The sequence below is a fragment of the Phoxinus phoxinus genome (genome assembly GCF_949152265.1).
Source record: "Phoxinus phoxinus genome assembly, chromosome: 8".
Classification (NCBI taxonomy): Eukaryota; Metazoa; Chordata; class Actinopteri; order Cypriniformes; family Leuciscidae; genus Phoxinus; species Phoxinus phoxinus.
In genome coordinates, this window is record NC_136883.1 from 30,169,040 (window position 1) to 30,188,606 (window position 19,567).

Genomic DNA, 19,567 nt, shown 5'->3' on the forward strand with positions numbered 1-19,567 from the left:
CCACGCTGAAGAGCTGTCCTGCGGTGCGTCCTGCTTGACCTATAGCAGCTTCGCAGCATCCGTGCCTTTCCCTGCAGCCCAGCTGTGAGACAGCAGCGCTCAACTCACCGCGCGAGCGTCGCTTTTACACCGGTAGGTTTCTTTAGCGTGTTCTCAATTAGCCTACTAATATTTTTTACAGTAGAGGAAGTTTTAAATTAAATTGTTAATATGCGTAATTTATCCATATTAGGATTTTTAAAAGCCCAATGTTGATATAAAAATAGCATACCTGCTGCCACCAAACTGTCACACTTTACATTTCAGTGTTCATGCTACTGTGTTTACAATTGTTTATTGTTTTTATGCTGCTTCTTGCAATGACAGTGCTATTCTTATTAACGGTGGACAGAAACTATAAGAGAAATGAGACGGATATTTTCCATGCTACTTTTGTTTAGACAGATGATAAAGAAATGTTTTTCTTAACTTAGACGCGGTGTCAAGTTATTATTATTATTAAGCGACAATATTTATCCCTTGGAACTGATTTACAGTTTAGATTTACTTTTTTTTGTATTTTTTATGGCGTTTTCCTAACAATTTAAACCATGCAGTGCATGTGAAATAGATAGATAGATAGATAGATAGATAGATAGATAGATAGATAGATAGATAGATAGATAGATAGATAGATAGATAGATAGATAGATAATGAATGAATACAATTTTTAAAAGGTCAAATTACCGATGATGTAAGGGCAATTTATTACTTTCAGTGGTATTTTTTTCAATCTTCAGAAATTTGATTTGCATTTTAAACAATTCACATGAGTGTCTTTGACAACGTAATTTGGTTTTCGAAAAGCTAGAATTGTTAAGATATTATTGATTTAATCCAATGCAATGTGTTGGTTAGATGAGATGTATTAGAAGAAACCATAATAGCCACATAATCTGCTGATCCTACATTCAGTGTTGTCTGTACAACTGTTGCACTCAGTATTCCTCCTTTTATCTACTGTAAGGTCTGTGAAAGGAAACCTGCACCACGGAGAAAATGAGATGAAACAGTCTGAGAGAGATATACCCCTGCATACCCCTGCATCTTTTGGGGCGAAATTCTGGATGTTCTGGGTGTCATTGCCCTAAAAAACAACTCAGTGCCCTTTAGGAAACATACTAGAAAATGTTCCTGACTCGAAGAAAGAGACTTCAGCTCAGCCGGATTATATTTCTTCTGTCTGGGGTTTTCCTTTGTTCTTTATATCAACTCACTATCAGAGCCAGACTTCCAGACCCCTGGCCCGAGCCCCAGAGAGCAGGAGACCCCGAGGATGGCTCTGGACTTGCTCTGGATGCAGGACTGTTGGAGATGCCAGAGGTTATGACTAATGTGACCAATGTTGAGCCAAAGAACACCGACCTCACAGATGTGGCCCAGCCGTCAGAGACAGCAACAAATAGACCCGTCCCAACAACATCTACAACAGAGAAGCCTACAACAACCACAAACAGGACAATTGTCCACTGCATTTATGTGGATCCAAACCTTCCAAAACCCACCCCAGTTCCTACTCCAGAAACCGACACGACCACTCTGGTGCCCAACACTACAGCATCCGAACCTGGAGAAGCACCACACATGAAGGGCGAGTACCCGGAGGACATCTTCTCCATTGAGGAGCGACGCAGAGGCTGGATCTCGCTCCACATCTTTGGAATGATATACATGTTTGTTTCTTTGGCCATTGTCTGCGATGAGTTTTTCGTCCCTACGTTGGGGGTTATCACAGACAAACTGGCGATCTCAGATGATGTGGCCGGGGCGACCTTTATGGCCGCTGGAGGCTCTGCTCCCGAACTTTTCACTTCCTTGATCGGTGTCTTCATTTCTCATAGCAATGTGGGCATTGGAACCATTGTTGGCTCGGCTGTCTTTAACATCCTATTTGTGATCGGAATGTGTGCGCTGTTTTCCCGGGAGATGCTTCACCTCACCTGGTGGCCTCTCTTTCGGGACGTGTCGTTCTACATCATCGATCTCATCATGCTCATCATCTTCTTCTTGGACAACACCATTATGTGGTGGGAGAGTATGATGCTGGTGAGCGGTTATGCTCTGTATGTTACTTTCATGAAGTACAATGTTCAGATAGAGCGCGCCTTTAAATATCAGCTCATGAAACACAAGAACATTGTCAAAGTCATCGCGGTGGAAGAACCAGAGAAGGTACGCTTCATTACTTTTGCCAATAATATATAGAATTAGAATTAGTCTTTGGGTGTGTTATTTGGGTCAATGGCACAGAACCCTGCAGAAAAATCCAGCCTAAACTAGCATGAATTTCATGTCGGTCCAGGCTGGTTAGAGCTGGTTTAGTGCTGGTCTAGCTGGTGGACTAGCATAGTCATGCTGTTCTCAAGCAAAACTGAGGTGGTGTAGCTGGTCCACTAGAGCTCCCGCTACCCATGCTGGTCTCCAGGGGTGCCCTTGGGGTTTCTGGGGCCCCTGGTTAACTTCTCAGCCAAATTTCTCTGTACGTAGGGCGGGTGGCTATGGTGGCTACTATTGTCCTAAACTCCCGCCCATTAATATATATATATTGTTTCCTGCATTATGATATCAGGACATTTGTATAACTTATCAAAATACATTTTAATTCAGAAATAAAAGAGGTCATTGTATTTGTAAATTGGGTAACTCTTTATTTTACAGTACTTGTAATTACAGTGTACTTACCCAAGAAAGTACTGTAAAATAAGGTAGGTTCAGGTTTAGTACCTAGTTATAACCCAGTTATTGTAATTGCTATAATAAGACAGTATGCATACACACTATGCTACCCTAAATTGCAATTGTAAAAAAAAAAATCTCCTGCTGAAAAATGCAGCATTGCTGGTCATTACTTACATTTATTAATTTAGGAGACACATTTTATCAGTACTGGGATTCAAACCCAAAACCTTAATAGCACCACGCTCTACCATTTTTGCTTCAAAAACATGCATTGCATGTTAGCAATTTGCATAGCATTTGAATCATATTCATCACAGAAACATTTCTGTTTTGGGACAGTGTTGAATTCTGCCGTGGTATATCTTCTAGTGATATGGAACCACTATAATATCTGCTCATGGACGTGATAGCAGAGATATAATAGCATCCCACTCCGGTGAATGTGAGTCACTTATGTTTATTCATTGAACAGATACGCATGGGTTTGCGTTTTCCTTTGATAAACAGAAATGAAAAGGATCTCTTGTGTCTGCTGGGGCCAGACATTGTTAATGAGTTGTCTTGTAGCTGGCGAGGTATTTGGAGCAGGTGCACTTGGCTCACAGTGACAGTCCCATCTGATTTAATGACTCGAACACATCACATAAAGAAATGGTGTGGTCATTTTCACAAGTTCCTGTCTTCTTCCTGAACATCCCTCAGCTTAGAAGCTGTGGTGAGAGGGAGGTTTAGAGAGATCAACACTTGATAATCTGTCATAAAATCTCTGTGATCACACTCACCTGAGGAGGAGACTTTAAGCTGCAGTAACAAACAGTCTGGGTTATTGTAAAAGTGTCTCATGCTGTAAAAAACATATTAATAAGTGGAGGGATATTATCATGTGATCAAAATAATACTATCTAATAACACTGTGGCTCTCTGATCCAAAGACGTTCACTTAATCCTATGGGTCTGCTGTGATGTACAAACTGTGTAACATATAGAGTGTTTAAATCTGATAAGTGTGATTGAAGCTTATATAATGTAAGACGGCTTACTAGACCCAGAGGACCTAGATCTCTGTCAAACTAAACCCACTGGATTGAATTTATCACAGATAAGTAACAAGTAACAGCAGTAACAATAAAATACAGAATTTCATATATTTGATATATTTGGTTGCTCACTTATGTTGTTATTGGAAAGTATTAAAAATAATTTTTGCAATAAATAAAGCAGACATAAAACACAATTTAAATATTAGATGAAAAACTTAACAAGAAAACTTAACAAAAAGGTAAAGTTAGAAATGTTGCCTTGGCAATTAACTGAAATAAAATAAGTTCCAGTTTGAAGCACTCAAAAATGGCAAAAGACATAACAAAAAGACTAAAACAAACTAAATTAAAATGAAAACTGAAACTATGAAAACTTCATCAACAGTAGAATTAGAAGTGAAAGTCAAAGGTCAAATCAGTGCCTTGCATCCTCTGTAATGTTTCAAACTGTTTTTGCGCACAGGACAACGGGACTTCGGCAGAAGAGAACAGGCCGCCTGAACCAGAAGACACGAATCGATTAAAGGTAATCAAAAATATGCAAATACAAATGTATAAATAACATATGGAAATATGTCAATAGGTCTAGATTAAAAATATGTGATCCTCTGATAGGGATCAACTCGTAAAAGGCAAAGGTGTGATTTTTCGGGCACTATTGTCACCAAATGGAAAATAATGACCGTTTCCAAACAGTGGAGTACTGACCCATACTCGCCAGTGAACATAGCAATGTTTTAATAGCCAACATATTTCACATTTTCTGGGAAATCAGCCCTTCAAATGTTTTTTTTATAGTTGTCAAGCTAAGATATGAGGAAGCATTTTAACATCCAAAAAAATGTCACACACCAACTTTAAAACAAAACACAACATATACGCACATGATAGTCTATTATATTGGATACATTTGACATGTCCTATCAAAGGAATATGGGATTATTAAATGAAGTAATATACTTAATAACATACTGTTACTTAAATACCATATTTATATGATTTTTATTCTATCTGAAGTCCACTTGGCGAACAGAATTTGTAGGTTCAGATATAAATTTTTTCGACATTATCATATTTCTCCTGTCTTGTGTAGCTGAAGCCCACTCTGCAGCGCGGGGGCAGTTCTGCCTCTCTGCACAACAGCACCATGAGGAACACCATCTTCCAACTGATGATTCACACACTGGATCCTCTTGGAGAGGGTAAGAGCCCTTCAGTGTCTGATCCCTCATAATGATAACTCATTAAGCAAACTCTGCACGGAAGCATTACAAATTTCAATTCTGGAGGTTTAAAGCAACAGTCCACCCATAAATGAAAATTCTGCCATTATTTACTCACCCTAATGTTGTTCCAAACCTGTATGATTGACTTTGACTGACTTTCTTCTGCGGAACACAGAAGATAGCTGAACATTTGGAACCAAACCATAGACTTCCATTGTATTGACACATTTCTCAAAATATTTTGTATCTTCTGTGTGTCATTCAGTTTTGGTATGGAAAGAGGGTGAGAAGATGATGACAGAATTTAGATTTTTGAGTGAAATATGCATTTTAGACATTTTTGCGAAAGCAATTCACAAGGATTTTCAAGGTTTTTTGAGTAAATGTTAACATTTAAAGATCAGGAAAGGTATATGATAAGAATGTATTGCTCTTTTATTACTTGAAGAATCAAATTATGCCATTTATACAAAGTGGTTGATTTGAGCACTACTGGTTTACTGGAGGAATTAGCTAGATGGAATTTTTGTTTCAGATTTTTTTATGGTTACATATTTTTATAGACTGTTTTGTATATCGAAACACAAATTGTGTATAGATCAAAATACCAATCATATGATATAAGCCTATATTCACTCAGGCATGTGCTGTAAGAAGTTCAGAAGTGTAGCAGTAGAGTCCCTTTGTCCTTCTCCTAGTACAAATGGATTAGCAAAGCGTGTTCCATATGATGACAGCACTAAATCCAGATTGATACTAAGAAGATAAATAGCTCTTTCTCAGTCTATGGAGTGGAGAGTGATTCATAGTAGTGAGACAAGGGATGGGCCCACCGCAGTGGCTCTATGACATTTCGTCAAGTCACATCAATGTGTATGTCACCATTTAAACATACACTATATTATTTTCGCATTGCACATGGGTTCTCTAACAACAATACGTCTGCAGAAACTGTAATTTTAGCATCACAAAAAAATGCATACGTGTAAAGCAGAAGCCCTGGTGCGGAGGTCCCGGTGGGTCAGTGGTTTGATGGCTGGGGTTGGTCCCCTTGACCTTCAGCCTGTCCTCAGGAGGCTGAGCAACACCTGCGCTCTCAGGGTCCTCACAAAAACCTCCCAGTACTGTGTGGCTCCATCATTAAGCTGCTTTTGATTGAGCTCATAAAGGCTGGATGAGAAACAGCCTCCAGCAGCTCAATCCTGTTATTGTGATAGGGTCCCTGCTGTAGTCAATGAGATACATTTAAAGGTTCATTAGTACGCATCTACATTTGGGTTGATAAATAACTGACAAGCACTTAACATCCAGTTTAAAAGCACCTTAATTGCACTGCTTTAATATATTCATTCTCTGCATGTCAGTCATTTAAATCTTACAAAGGAATGTCTGGGTCACATTTCACCCCAAAAATAACTTTTATTTCTTTAAGAAATAAAGCCTATTGGTGAAAATTAGATTATTATTATTTTTTATTTATTTCATTTTCATAACAACGAAAAAAATTAAATCTCAGGCTACGTTTACACATGGCCGGCTATTTTCATAAACGGACATTTCACCCCTCTCCATTTTCAAAAATAACATTGTGCTCACCTGTCAGTTTTCAGAAAAGTGTTAGTTTACACGAACCCATGTATATGCCGTCAAGAGCATGCCAAACCTGTAGGTGGCAGTGTAACGAGAAGCTCAAGCCCACGTTAGCCAATCAGAATCCCGAAAATAGTCACATACTGTGACTTCGGCTGTTTCTCTCAGTTTACATGCAAACGTGCAAACGAAGTTTTCCAAAATCTCCACTCTGGCCGGAGTTTTTAGAAAGAAACGGTTTCAGAGGCGAATTCTCAGTTTGTGTGTAAACGAAGGCCACAAACGAAGGGAAATGTCTCCGTTTTTCAAAATAACCATGTATGTGTAAACGGGGCCTCAAAATCTCAAGATGCATACGCTGCGTACTCTCAAAATAGCGTATACAGCAAATAACTGTCACAATATGTGTAGTAATGCAAGACGCGTGACGCAGAAACTTTAGATAATCAGTGTATTTACACGACAATGATGTACTAAAAACTGACAAGTTTTCCTTTGCATTTTTCGCGTACAGACATCAACGTTCTCAAAACGATCCCCGTTCACACGAATCGTTGAAACAACAAAAACGCCATATTATGCTTTCAGGCTAGTAGTTGTCGATGTCACTTTGCAAAGAAACACTACTCACCAATAAACTGAACACGCAATACACATGCGCATGACGTCACCGTTTTCACAAATGATGATAACGCTATCGTTTTCAAAAACGTTTTCACTTTGAAACCGATTTTTAAAAGTTAACATTTTCAGGCCTCAAAAACACCGTTGTCGTGTAAATGAACGGACAAAAACGCATACAAAGTTTTCAGTTTTTTGTTGAAAATGGTGTTGTGTAAAGTAATGCCCCCTCTGTTCTTTAATCAACACTCGGAGTCCACAGGAGAACACGGGAGCAAACAAATAATTCACACATAAAACAAAGACGATAACCGACAAAAGACAAAACCAAACAGGGAGCATAAATACACTGAGAACTAAACGAGACACAGGTGAAAATCATAAGAAATCATAGAAACAAACTATAGGGAGTAATGAGTAACCAGGGGAACTGAAACTAAACAGCAGAGAGAAAGGAACAAAAGGAAACAACAGAATGTCAAAATAAGAGCCCACATAACGAAACAACCCTGACAATAACAATCTACAATCTCTAAATATAAATATATTAAATAATAAGCATACTATATATATATATATACAAAAATAATGTCATAATTCAATAAATCAGGCTTGATGACCCAAACATTTCTTCATGTTTTTCATGAAATTTACACTTATGCATTTATACTTTTAGCTGTCCAATTTTTTCTTTAAATAAATCCAATTATGAACTTTTAACATTTAGCGATGCCGCTCGCTGTATCCAAGTCAGTGCAGACATGAGTAGTTTTTAAGGGCATTTGAGGATGCATTTGTAAAACTCACCATGGTATTTATTGTATATGAATCTACTTTTACTCATTAGAGTCAGTGTTTAATGGAGATGCAAAGGCTAGAAGCTCTTTGGGATGTAAAGGTAAGGGGCTTAGTGTTTGTGATGTTATTCTTGTGATGTGATTGTTTTTTTGTTGTACCCAGTGAGATGACGTGAGAAAAATGACGTGTTGTATTTCGTTTGTGAAATTGGGGCTTTTGTCATTTGTGGTACTGCCATTGTTAACCCTGACTGTGTCAGTCAAAGTCTACATTCAAGCTATATTCTTCCTTTCCTGGTTTGCAGTGAAATTTAAAGACAAGGCTCAGATTTTGAACGACATGGCCCGGGGGAAAGTAGAGAACAAAAAGAAGGAAAAATCTGGTGAAGGTGAGATTTTATAATCTTAGTCTGTTCTATTATGATTGCACAGAGCTTTGTAGACTGGACGGTGCATTGTCCTACCTCACAGATGAGCTCTGTTGCATATTCAAAATGGTTATTAATGTTGCATTTCCACAAGCAGTAACGTACCAGCTGTGTGCTGGATGAAAGGTACAAAGAGAGGGCACGCTGCCAAGAGTTTGGCCCGTTTTGCCCTCCACACAGCATCCCGCATTCCATATTTCCACCTTTTGTTTCTACTTGAGAGCTGCTTTACACATTAGCTGACATAATGACCAAGCTCCATCTCATGAATTAAGCATGAGTGGCTTGGAATCACTGCAGATTATCTTGTGAAGCAACTGTGGTGTTTGAAATTGCCGCCAAATGAAATAGCAACATTACTCACTCCTATTGAGGAAATCTTCACTCCACGCCTGAGAGGAGCTTGTAGTATTGCTGCCTTTAAGAAGTAAATGCAAGCTTGATTGATATTTTACTATCCTGGTTTAAATAAGGTGAAGGTCAAATGGAGCAGCCCAAGGAAGACGGGGCTCCAGGAGCCAAGGAAGAAGACGCCAGTCAAAAGCCTGAGGCACAAAAGGTGGGCCAATTGCATCTCAAAAAAAGTTTGGAAGAAGAAACAGGAGCTCTGAGAAACTTGTGTGCTTTTAATGAGCTTATCAATTCTTTACCTGGTTGTAAAGCTGACAGGGACGATATGTCAAACATAGTATGTAAATCATGTTTATGGTATAATTCACCCAGAAATGAAAAGCCTTCGTCATTTACTCACCCTCATTTCATGACTTCATTTCCTCCGTGGAACACAAAAGGAAAAGCTTTGAAGAATGTATTAGAATGGCATTACAATAAAGGAGAACTGGAGCTTTCAAGTTTAAAAAAGGACAGAAAAGCACCATCAATTTAATGGTGTTATTCTCCATGATGTATTTAGAAGAGAAATATAAATGGCTACTTCATGACCTAATCATTATTTTTTGTAAGATTTTTTGGATAAATCAGTTCATTCAGTTCCCAAAACTGGTTTGAATGATTCATTCACAATTCGGACCAATCTGGTTCTCTCTCAGACTCAGTCATAGCAGTGTTTGGGTTAGCAGTTCACTGGAAGTAAAGATTAGCTTTGAATTATATTAAATAGCTACTTTTATTATGCTTTTATTGTGCTTTTGCATACTGTTTGAAGCTTGAAAGTTCTGGTGGTCCCTATTTATTATATTAGCATGGAAAAGAGCGAGCCGTCTGTGTTCCACAGAAGAAAGAGGGTCCTACTGGTTTGGAAGTAAACACAATTTTGGGTGAACTATTACTTTGTTCTCCTAATTCTTTATTTTCTGTGTGGGTACTATGTTTTTTGCCTGTCTCTTTCTCTCTCTGTGTTAAGGAAGGAGACGCTGCAGCAGGAGGAGGCTCAGAGAAGCCAGGAGGTCCAGATGATTCAGAGGATGATGAGGAAGATGACAGTGATGAAGACAGCGATGAAGACAGTGATGATGATGATGACGATGAAGATGAGGCTGAGGAAGAAGGAGAAGAACCTCTGTCCTTAGAGTGGCCAGACACCAGACGCAAACAGGCCACGTATTTGTTTCTGTTGCCCATTGTCTTTCCACTGTGGCTGACAGTTCCAGATGTCAGAAACCCTGTGAGAACCAAAAGAAAACATCACATATTTGTTCCACTTGCTCACATGTGATAGAACTGACATGTATATTCTTGTACATTGTGCTTCACAGGCATCCAAGAGGTACTTTGTCATTACCTTCCTTGGCTCAATAGTATGGATTGCTATATTTTCCTATCTTATGGTGTGGTGGGCACATCAGGTCAGTGTAGAAACCAATATTTGTTGCTAAAACGTATTTGGACACTTGAGCTACACTTAAATGCCGCTGAATTAGCAAATATAACATAAAAAAGATTTTCTCTCCTAGGTGGGTGAGACAATTGGGATATCCGAGGAGATCATGGGTCTTACCATTCTGGCGGCAGGAACATCAATTCCTGATCTAATCACCAGTGTGATTGTGGCTCGGAAAGGCTTGGGAGACATGGCTGTCTCGAGCTCTGTAGGCAGCAACATATTTGACATCACCATGGGGTAAGATGACTGAAATATTCAGTGAATCAGGTGTTTGATAGTTTAGTCTAGTTCACTCGGATGTACGTAATTGCTTACGTTTTGCACGTGAGACCACTACTGGCGGAACCCTTGAAATGTGTTTAAATGAAACACCCTAAGCCCACGAACACTTGGAATCTGCCATGGAAATGATTTATTGTTTACATTTTTTTCCCCTTATGAATTTGTTTTATGTATGGGCTGTTCAAAAATAATATTTAAAATTTAGCACGATCTGCTGTGACGTCACAATCATGGTGCATTGTGGTCTGCCTGAAATGTACATGTTGAGTAGACTCACTCCCTCTGTCAAAATCGAGGGGAATCTAAACTCCCCTCGTCCACCAGCCCTAATACCCACACTTGCGGTCTTGGCCACTTTAACATGTGCGCACATGACAGGAAGCAAGTGCAAAAATGGCAAAGAGGTAGGGTGCTTCTCAAATGGAAGGCTGCGTCCTAGAAAGACTGCACATCTCGGATGTGTCGTCAAAGGCCGTCTCCGTTTTAAGGATCTTTGGAAGGGAGCCTTCATTTTGCAACCTTCATTCAGCTAATTTTGAAGGAAGTGCAAAGACCATGTGTGGCATTGGGACAGGCCTTGTGTTTTATTGAGTCTTTGAATCACTCACTCAAGTGATTTGTTCAACAGGAACCGATTCATTTAGGAACAAAACAAGTAACTGTCTTTATGGGTGAGTTGTTGAATCATGAACTCTGATTGGTTAATTCATCAACAAACGGCTACTCAGAGATGTGCAATTGTTTCTGCAGTGACTTTGTTTGGAACTAAAATGGGCCAGCACAATAGACAAAAAAGTATCTGGCAATATTGTGTCTAAAATGTAAATGAACCTGTTTTTGAACGGTTGTTTATTTTACAATAGCGCACTTGCAATCGTTTTATTGCTCAAATATATATCACCTCTCACTTTTACAGGCTGCCGGTGCCCTGGCTGATGTTCTCGTTCTACCATTCCTTTGCCCCAGTGACTGTGAGTAGTAATGGGCTATTCTGTGCCATTGTGCTGCTCTTCCTCATGCTCCTCTTCGTCATTATCTCCATCGCTGCCTGTAAGTGGAGGATGAATAAAGTGTTGGGATTCACCATGTTCCTCCTGTACTTTGTATTCCTGGTGCTCAGTGTCATGCTAGAGGATCGAATCATTGTATGTCCCGTGTCCATCTGAGCACGCCTGGGGTTTTCATACACCTTAATGTTCACTCACGTCCATGTGGATACAACCCTGTCATTCGAAACGTTCTGAACTATAACTTCGCATATAGTATATATCACATTTAAAGCATCCCTGGACACACTGTGTTGACTTATTCTGCATTTACTTTTGTAAAGGAACTGTTAACACTTTTTTTTTTTTTAGCTTGTGTTAAAATGAACGCAGTAATGTCAGAAAAGTCACAGGTCCTGTCCCAAATGGTCACCATTTGTGGCATCCACACTTTAGTGATGTAATGCCATATGGATTGTTGGCTGGTAGACTGCATGTGGGCCCACCAGTCTGGGCTTTGCGAAAGGGCACATTAAGGCCACATACAGAGGCACACTTGAGCACCCTTTTGAACTGTAAAATGACAAATAAGACACCCTACTGCCAGGTGGACTTGACAAACACACTATGATTATGATTGCGTAAAGGCCACAGAAGTGTTCCAATCGAGACAGGGCCACAGCGTAGCCAACTAAATAGTCTATGGAAAATCAAATTTTTTCTTATATTCTCAATTGATGACTTGTAAAAATCGATGATTAAATTCAAACATTTTTTTTCTATCGGGATTATACCAAGACATGCATGCAAAACATGCATGCTCTCGCACCGTATGACGAGTCCGGGTCCGTTCACTTTTCCGAGAATGCGGTTGTTGTGACTCCTGAAAATGTACGGGTGTGAGTTCGGTTATAGAATGCGCTTGTCACGACTCACTCCCGTAAATAACTGAACTGTGTTAACCAAACTGTATTAAGATCTGAAACACAGGACTGACAACTGTATTCTACTTCTGTGTGAACGTGGCGACATACACAATCACTGGTTAGCTCAGGGGTAGGCAAGTTCGGTCCTAGAGAGCCGCTGTCCTGCAGAATTTAGTTCCAACCCTAATCAAACACACATGAACAAGCTAATCAATGTCTTCAGGATTACTAAGGCTATAGCCAGGTGAGTTTTTTTTAGTTTTGGAGCAAAACTCTGCAGGACAGCGGCTCTCTAGGACCAAACTTGCCTACCCCTGGGTTAGCTACATCAGAAATGTACAATAATAAATGCACAAAAATAGCATTATTACCATGTTGAGAAATTACATTGAGGCCTGGTGTCACAAACAGGGTTTAGATTAAGCCAGGGTTAGGCCTTAGTTCAATTAGGATATTTATATCTTTAAACATGCCTTTGAAAAAAAAAACATTACCGGTTTGCATCTTGAGACAGAACAATGGCACTGACATATTTTAAGACACATGTGCAAGTTGCTTTCAGTTTAAACAGCAACATGCATTTTAGTCTGGGACTAGGCTTAAGCCTTATCTGTGAAACCGGGAGTGAGTTTATTGACATAGAACTCATGTTTAATGTGATATTTTCATCCCTACATCTACTATACAATATGTTTTTAGTCTGGAGCGTATTTGCATTAGTGAATAAATACAAAGATCTGTATGAATGACTTGTTGTAGAATTTTTGTTAAAGGGATAGTTCACCCAAAAATTTCAATTCTGTCATTAATTACTCATGTCGTTCCAAACCCGCAAGAATTAGAATAGTTTATCTTTGAAACACAAATGAAGATCTGATTAAATCTAAGAGATTTATTGTCTCTCTATAGAAGCTACGCAACTACCACTTTGATGCTTCAAAAAGTTCATAAAGAGATCGTAAAACTAATCCATATCATGTATCGAGCAGTTTAGTAAAAAATGTTCTAAAGAGACACGGGTTGCTTTATATGATGAACAGATATAATTTAGGCTTTTATTCATATAAACATTGATCACCGAACATAAACAGAAGCTCAACTGAACCTGCTTGACGCACAAGAACAAACCTCTTGCGGAAGCACTCAAACGCACTGCGTCACACACGAATGAACCTCATTGGTTCTCGCACGTCTAGCGAACATGCTTGAGCTTCCGTTTACCACAACTGATGTGTGAGTTGATGAATGTGTATGTGAATAAAAGCCTAAATTCAATATGTTCAACGTATAAAGCGATCGTGTCTCTTCAGAAAATGTTGGACTAAACCGCTTAATTCATGGATTAGTTTGACGATCTCTTTATGAATTTTTGAAGCATCAAAGTTTAATTTGCGTAGCTGCCAATGGAGAGACAGAAAGCTCTCAGATTTCATCAAAAAGATCTTCAATTTTGTTCTGAAGATGAACGACAGTCTTACAGGTTTTTTAACGACATGTGTGCAATTAATTAATGAAAGAATTCTCATTTTTGGGTGAACGATCCATTTAAGGGTGCCAGAGGTTCTGGGTTCTAATCCCCCCGTTTATTTAATTTGTTTCTCTCATTAAAACAAAGATGTTCATCAGTGATTGTATATCAAGAGCAGGGACATGTTTGTGTGCACTTTTTTTGTGATTTCACCCAAAAATATCAAATCTGTCGACTCTCCTCGACCCTCACGTTGTTACATATCGTCCCGTCGCCCCCCCCAAAAAACCCCATAATTTTGTCCAATTATGAAAAATTGCTTTTTTTTACAACAAATAACAAGTTTCCAAATTGTTTTGCTGAATTTTATATTGTGATTGTATTATTTGATGTGCGTTTTCAGCATAGCTATGGGTGAGTTCTTTTTAAAGTGTCTGCAGAATTCACCACATTGGGAGAAAATGTGAGCTTATTGTAAATGATGTAATTTAATCATTTTGCAATGGAATTATTTTTGTAACATGGAAAATTGTCATTAGCAAGCATTGTAAATGCAGATGTTGTGCTGTATGTAAAATATGATTTTTTTTTTTCCATCATAGAAGTAGAATCTCAAGCATGTACAAGACTTCTTTACAAATTCTAATGTAATCAGTATGACTGATATAAACAGTTGTGAATTTCCATACAAATGTCACACTGCTGTTTGAACAGTACTGAATAGAGGCAATGATTGTTCTTTTTGAATGTTGCACATTGTGTCGATTTCTCTCTTGGGAGTTGCTCATTGTAAATATTCACTTGTTGGGTCAGTACAAAATTAAATGGGGTTCCAAATGCGACTTTCCGTCCCTCTCTTTCATTGAACATACCAGTGGCAGCAACAAAAACATACTGGAGTCGATTTAAGTGTGTTTATTTACAGTTCTAAACAATTTGATAGACCTGGCTCAGATCTGACAAAATGATATATACAAATATAAATAGAAGTAACAAAAGGAGTGATATGTAAAGCGCACTGCCCTAACATAAAATTATTTGTTAAAAAACAAACATAAAATATCACCGTACACATTAACTGCTTTAAATTACTGTAGCTTGTCATGAAATTGGTCAGTTTGTTTCACTACCATGCCATATGGATGTAAAAAGCAGGTGATAGAAAAACTGCTGAAATATTAACAGCAGTGTAAATTGTACATTTTTGTAGTTTTACACAGCATCAGGTCAATAAACAAAGTTATTAGGGCAGTATTATCAGTTTGTTTGTTTGTTTGTTTGTTTGTTCACTTGGGGCATTAACATCAATATGTCATTGTGTATAATTACATGTATAATGATTTTTTTCCATAATCCACTGCGCTTGTTAGGAGCATTTCAACTTAAGAAATCTTCTTACCAACCACACAACTCAAAGTGCATTTTCAATTAACATTATGATAAAAAAAAAATGAACAGTATTAAAATATAATAGTTCCAGTTACCACATATTTAATTTGAAAAGAGTTAACGGAGTAAAAATAAGTGCTTGTATGCTTCAGGTACTTTGTTTTATGGATCTTGACAACAGGGACCCATGTTTATGCATCCTTGCACAACATAAAACAATGTTTAAAACAAAAACAAAAAAAATGATGTACCTTCATGGCAGACACTTTGGATTATGTAAATGTGTGTAAAATGCTGAATTCATATTTATATTAACAGTCCATTTTTTCTTTTACACTAGCCATATAACTCTTTATACCCTGTTGGAAATTTGTCTCCGTACTGTTCTTTGCCCCAAGGTAAGGCATTTCTTAGTTCAAAAAATCTCATCAAACATATTTCTCACCATGTAAACTGTGAGTCATGAGTTTATATTTGGTCCAGTTCTGTACCTCAAGACAACAGTGTCACTGACGGTCACCATACGACTGGTCTCCAGGACCAGGACGACAAACGGCACACGCTCAAAAGAGGAACCTATACACTACGAACAGTCTTTACAAATGGAGACACGTCAATTAACAAATTCCAGTCTTAAAATATAACTGTATAATACAAATATTCAAAATAATAATAGACTATGTACACAAAAGTCTCTTTGTATATGAAATATACAAGTGGCGCTAGACGGCCAAAAGACGACTGTGTTTGTTGGGGTCGCTCATTGTGCTTCTACGCGTCCTAAACGTGATCAGTTTGATTGTTCTACAGCTACTGGTCCCGAACCCACTCCATGATTCACTCAACGTGAACCAATGGAGCGATGGAATGACCTGAGCACAATGATATTGCTCCTAATCTACAATGACCTCTGAACTCAAGTTTACCTGAGCGGTGCTAGACGATTCGAATACGACCCAAAGCTTCCAAAGGGGGTCGAGGGTCAAGACATTAGGCAGCGCAAAAGTGAGGGGGGAATATAAGGTAATGAACATCATCATAGACATAATAAGGTGGCATATTCACAGGAAGTGTATGAAGAAAAACAGTCACATAGACAGACAGGAACGGTTTCGAAGGAGTCCTCATGGGAGCCAGAGGTAGCTTTAGTAACGATGAATGTTCAGGATCGCATGAATGAAAGTGTTGCTTCTTTGGATGGGTCTTGGACATCGATGCCTTCCTGTGTGACGGATGTGAGGAAGGAGGGACGAATGAGAGGAGGCGAATCACAGATTGGGCAGCCCAAAGGTTCTCCTGCACTCCATGACTCCAGCGCTGGGTGGCCGGTCACAATTGTGGGTCATTTTGACTTGGCTGGGTGTCAAACGGTCATATGCCATTTTGTATTCACGGTCGAATGCATCTGTGAGAATAAATGAAGATGTTAGTAATGATGCTAATGCTCACGTTGAGCGAATTCATTGATGTACTTTATCGTTAAAAAAATTGAGGTCAGCAATATTTATGTTTTAGGGTTTTTAAAAGAAGTGTCTTACTTAAAGAACAGTAGTATAATACATGACCAAAACAGTCAACTCACCGATACTTATGCTACTCTTGCCCAAAGCCACTAAAGACAGGAACAGGATGTCTCTATATAAGCTCCTGCATATGAAAAAATTAAGAGAAATTAGTAATTAAAACTAGCTTGTCAAAATGTTTATTTATAGAGATTGTTTCACATTTATTCTCCTACCGTTGTCTTTCGAAGCCCAGTCTGGTGCCCAGTATCTGCAGTATCTGACTCATGGGCTGATAGACATCGTTCCTCTGGATGCTCTTCACGACCCCCTGCAGCAGCTCTAAGCTCACGGCCTGCTCCTCCTCCCACAGCGCGACAGATACCGCTGGATTGGCACCTATTAAAAAACATGAACACACTATGATGTAGAATAGATGGCCGGCCCGGTACCTGCTTGTGATGTTCATGCAAAGCTACAGCTGCTAAAGTGTTTTGAGGAGGGTTTTAGTACATGTGCTTTTCCTAAAGTTTCTATGCAGTTGCTGGGGTTTGCTGGGTTGGTTGCTTACCGGCCTAAGGAAGTGTTGTTATTGTTAACTAAAACTATTAAAAATTATTTTCAGTAATTCAAATAAAGGTAAAATAAAATAAAATAAAAATTATGAGCATCATCCATTTACACGAATACATTTTGGGAGCCTGAAAATGGCAACTTTTTGAAAAGTTTTTGAAAAACGATTACGTTATCGTCTTTGTGTAAAATACAAAACCACGAATTTGTGAAAAAGGTGACGTCATGCGCATTACGTGTTCAGTATATAGGCGAGTACTTTTTCTTTACAAAGTGACAGCGCCAACAACTGGCCTAGCAGCATAATACAGCATTTTTAGTTATTTCGCGGATCCGTGTGAACAGGGATCGTTTTGACAACGCTGTCGTCTGTACGCCAAAAAACGCAAAGTTGTCATGTAAATGTACCCGTAGAAAATAATGCCACACCTCTGCTTAAAAAAAAAGCCTCATTGTTTGGGGCATAACTCATGTCAGGGTTATTCATTGCAAATATTTGTCCAAGAACCACTTTTGTGCACATTTAGTCATAAAGCTCACTTTTCACTTTGCAAATGAGTTTGTAGGACATATTCTTACAATATGATTTCCAGAGCAAGTAGCAGGGCTGAATGGGGTCCTGATGCAGTCTGGGGTTGTCCCACAGGATCTGGACCAAGACATTTTTACTGTCTTCCGATGCAAAACTTTGCAGAGACTGCAAGAAAACATGTACATAACATTTATGCAAGCTGTTATGGAGAAATACAGTGGCATCACCAACAGTTTCTAGCATTTACAACTATTCATTCATTAAAAATCAAATGGGAAAAGGAAGTTCATGTAAGAATTCTAGAGATCCACCTGAGCATCGTTGCTGTAGTGTTTGGAGCTCAGATAGAGTCCGGGCAGGCTGCTGGGCAGGTCCAGCCGACGGAAACACCACACCAGATTCCAGAACACAATGGGGTGGTGATCCACAATGGCTGCAGATGAGACGGCCTGGTCTCCCTCGTTTTCCAGCAAGCTCTCCAGTTCTTTCCAAAGCACCAGAGGACTCAGGTAGGGCACGGTGACCGGCTCCTACAGCACAGAAAGACTAAAATAACTACCAGCCTAATGAACTGAACCAACTTTTGAGTCACAAAAAGCTAAATGGAAACTACCAGTGTGTGGAAATGCGCTCTACAAATAAACGTATACTCGCTCTTATTCTGCACTAAATAAAATGTGTGCGCTTTGTGCATGTTTTGGGTCTGTTCATTCGTTTTTTGAACGCATATGGATCCAAAACAAATGGACAGTTTTGCCTGCTTGATGTTAATTACATTATATAAGTCGCTCTAGAATATAAGTTGCAGCACGCTTCAGATGAATCAAGATTTATATTCTGGAAAACATGGTACATTGTATTATATATCACTATTAATACCATAATAAAGTGATGATTACAAAATATGATTACAAAACACTGAAATTGTAGACTGAGAGATGTATTCTTACAGGGTCTTTTTTGCCATTGCTGGATAGATTGCCAGTGACATCATAAACTTCTGGAAGTTCATCTTCGGTGTCTGTCTGGCAAGTATGTGTGTCTTGAGAGGGGGATCTGAGTAGAATCCGAAGAAAACGGTTTGAAATGTGTGAATATCTCTACAGAAATGTTTACTGATTTGTTTGGAGACCAAATTACCTTTCCTGGTCACCCAGGTTTCTGATTTCCACATTGAGCAGGGGCAGAAACGGAGAGCCGCAAAAGGGGCACGTGCTATTGAGGTTGGAGTCGTCAGCTGTCCAACCAGCCATGATCTCTTCATCATACACCAAGCTCTCACAGGTGTTACAGTGCGAACAACTGGACATGCGTACCTAGAAAGCCAATCAGAGTTAGCCTCAATACCTCCTGCTACAGGAATACTTAAACATATGTGTCATTCAAAGTAAATAAAACTCACTTCAATGGCGTAATTCTGCGTGGACTGAGTGAAGCTGGAATCAGAACACCCGTCTGAGGTCTGCAGAGCTTTCGTTATTGTCAGCGACGGACCTAAAGGACGAAAGACAAATGAGAGTCACTCTCTGCGGCAAAAGGCGCTTTGAAGAGCTGATGTTTTTCATCAGAGAACAATCTTCTCCAAAAACAAGTCTCATTTCAAGGTGATTGCCTGCAGGGATTATGAATGCTAATTCTGATGGCG

At 39.0% G+C, this 19,567-nt stretch overlaps 2 protein-coding genes across 5 annotated transcripts in view; one reads left to right on the top strand and one right to left on the bottom strand.

Moving 5' to 3' along the window:
* The first annotated feature begins 29 nt into the window (after positions 1 to 29).
* Positions 30 to 14,768, top strand: slc24a1 (solute carrier family 24 member 1). 2 transcript variants are annotated; one of them, XM_079621104.1, is made up of 11 exons: positions 30 to 132; positions 1,008 to 2,212; positions 4,223 to 4,285; positions 4,853 to 4,961; positions 8,299 to 8,382; positions 8,895 to 8,980; positions 9,785 to 10,045; positions 10,137 to 10,226; positions 10,335 to 10,501; positions 11,463 to 12,588; positions 12,755 to 14,768. In XM_079621104.1, exons 2-10 carry the CDS (start codon positions 1,169 to 1,171, stop codon positions 11,710 to 11,712), a joined length of 2,154 nt encoding a protein of 717 aa, XP_079477230.1. In that variant the 5' UTR covers positions 30 to 132; positions 1,008 to 1,168; the 3' UTR covers positions 11,713 to 12,588; positions 12,755 to 14,768. The 2 variants fall into 2 exon arrangements, with proteins under 2 accessions (XP_079477230.1, XP_079477231.1); XM_079621105.1 differs by lacking the exon at positions 8,299 to 8,382.
* A 52-nt stretch (positions 14,769 to 14,820) lies between these two features.
* Positions 14,821 to 19,567, bottom strand: part of dennd4a (DENN/MADD domain containing 4A) — a 31,508-nt gene continuing 26,761 nt past the window's right edge. For all 3 annotated transcript variants that reach the window (XM_079621100.1, XM_079621101.1, XM_079621099.1), the window contains 8 exons: positions 19,325 to 19,416; positions 19,063 to 19,238; positions 18,873 to 18,978; positions 18,234 to 18,452; positions 17,970 to 18,087; positions 17,054 to 17,216; positions 16,898 to 16,962; positions 14,821 to 16,720 (listed from right to left, as the gene is read on the bottom strand). In XM_079621100.1, coding sequence (XP_079477226.1) covers positions 16,584 to 16,720; positions 16,898 to 16,962; positions 17,054 to 17,216; positions 17,970 to 18,087; positions 18,234 to 18,452; positions 18,873 to 18,978; positions 19,063 to 19,238; positions 19,325 to 19,416 — 1,076 coding nt within the window. In that variant the 3' untranslated portion in view covers positions 14,821 to 16,583. The remainder of the gene's footprint in view (positions 16,721 to 16,897; positions 16,963 to 17,053; positions 17,217 to 17,969; positions 18,088 to 18,233; positions 18,453 to 18,872; positions 18,979 to 19,062; positions 19,239 to 19,324; positions 19,417 to 19,567) is intronic.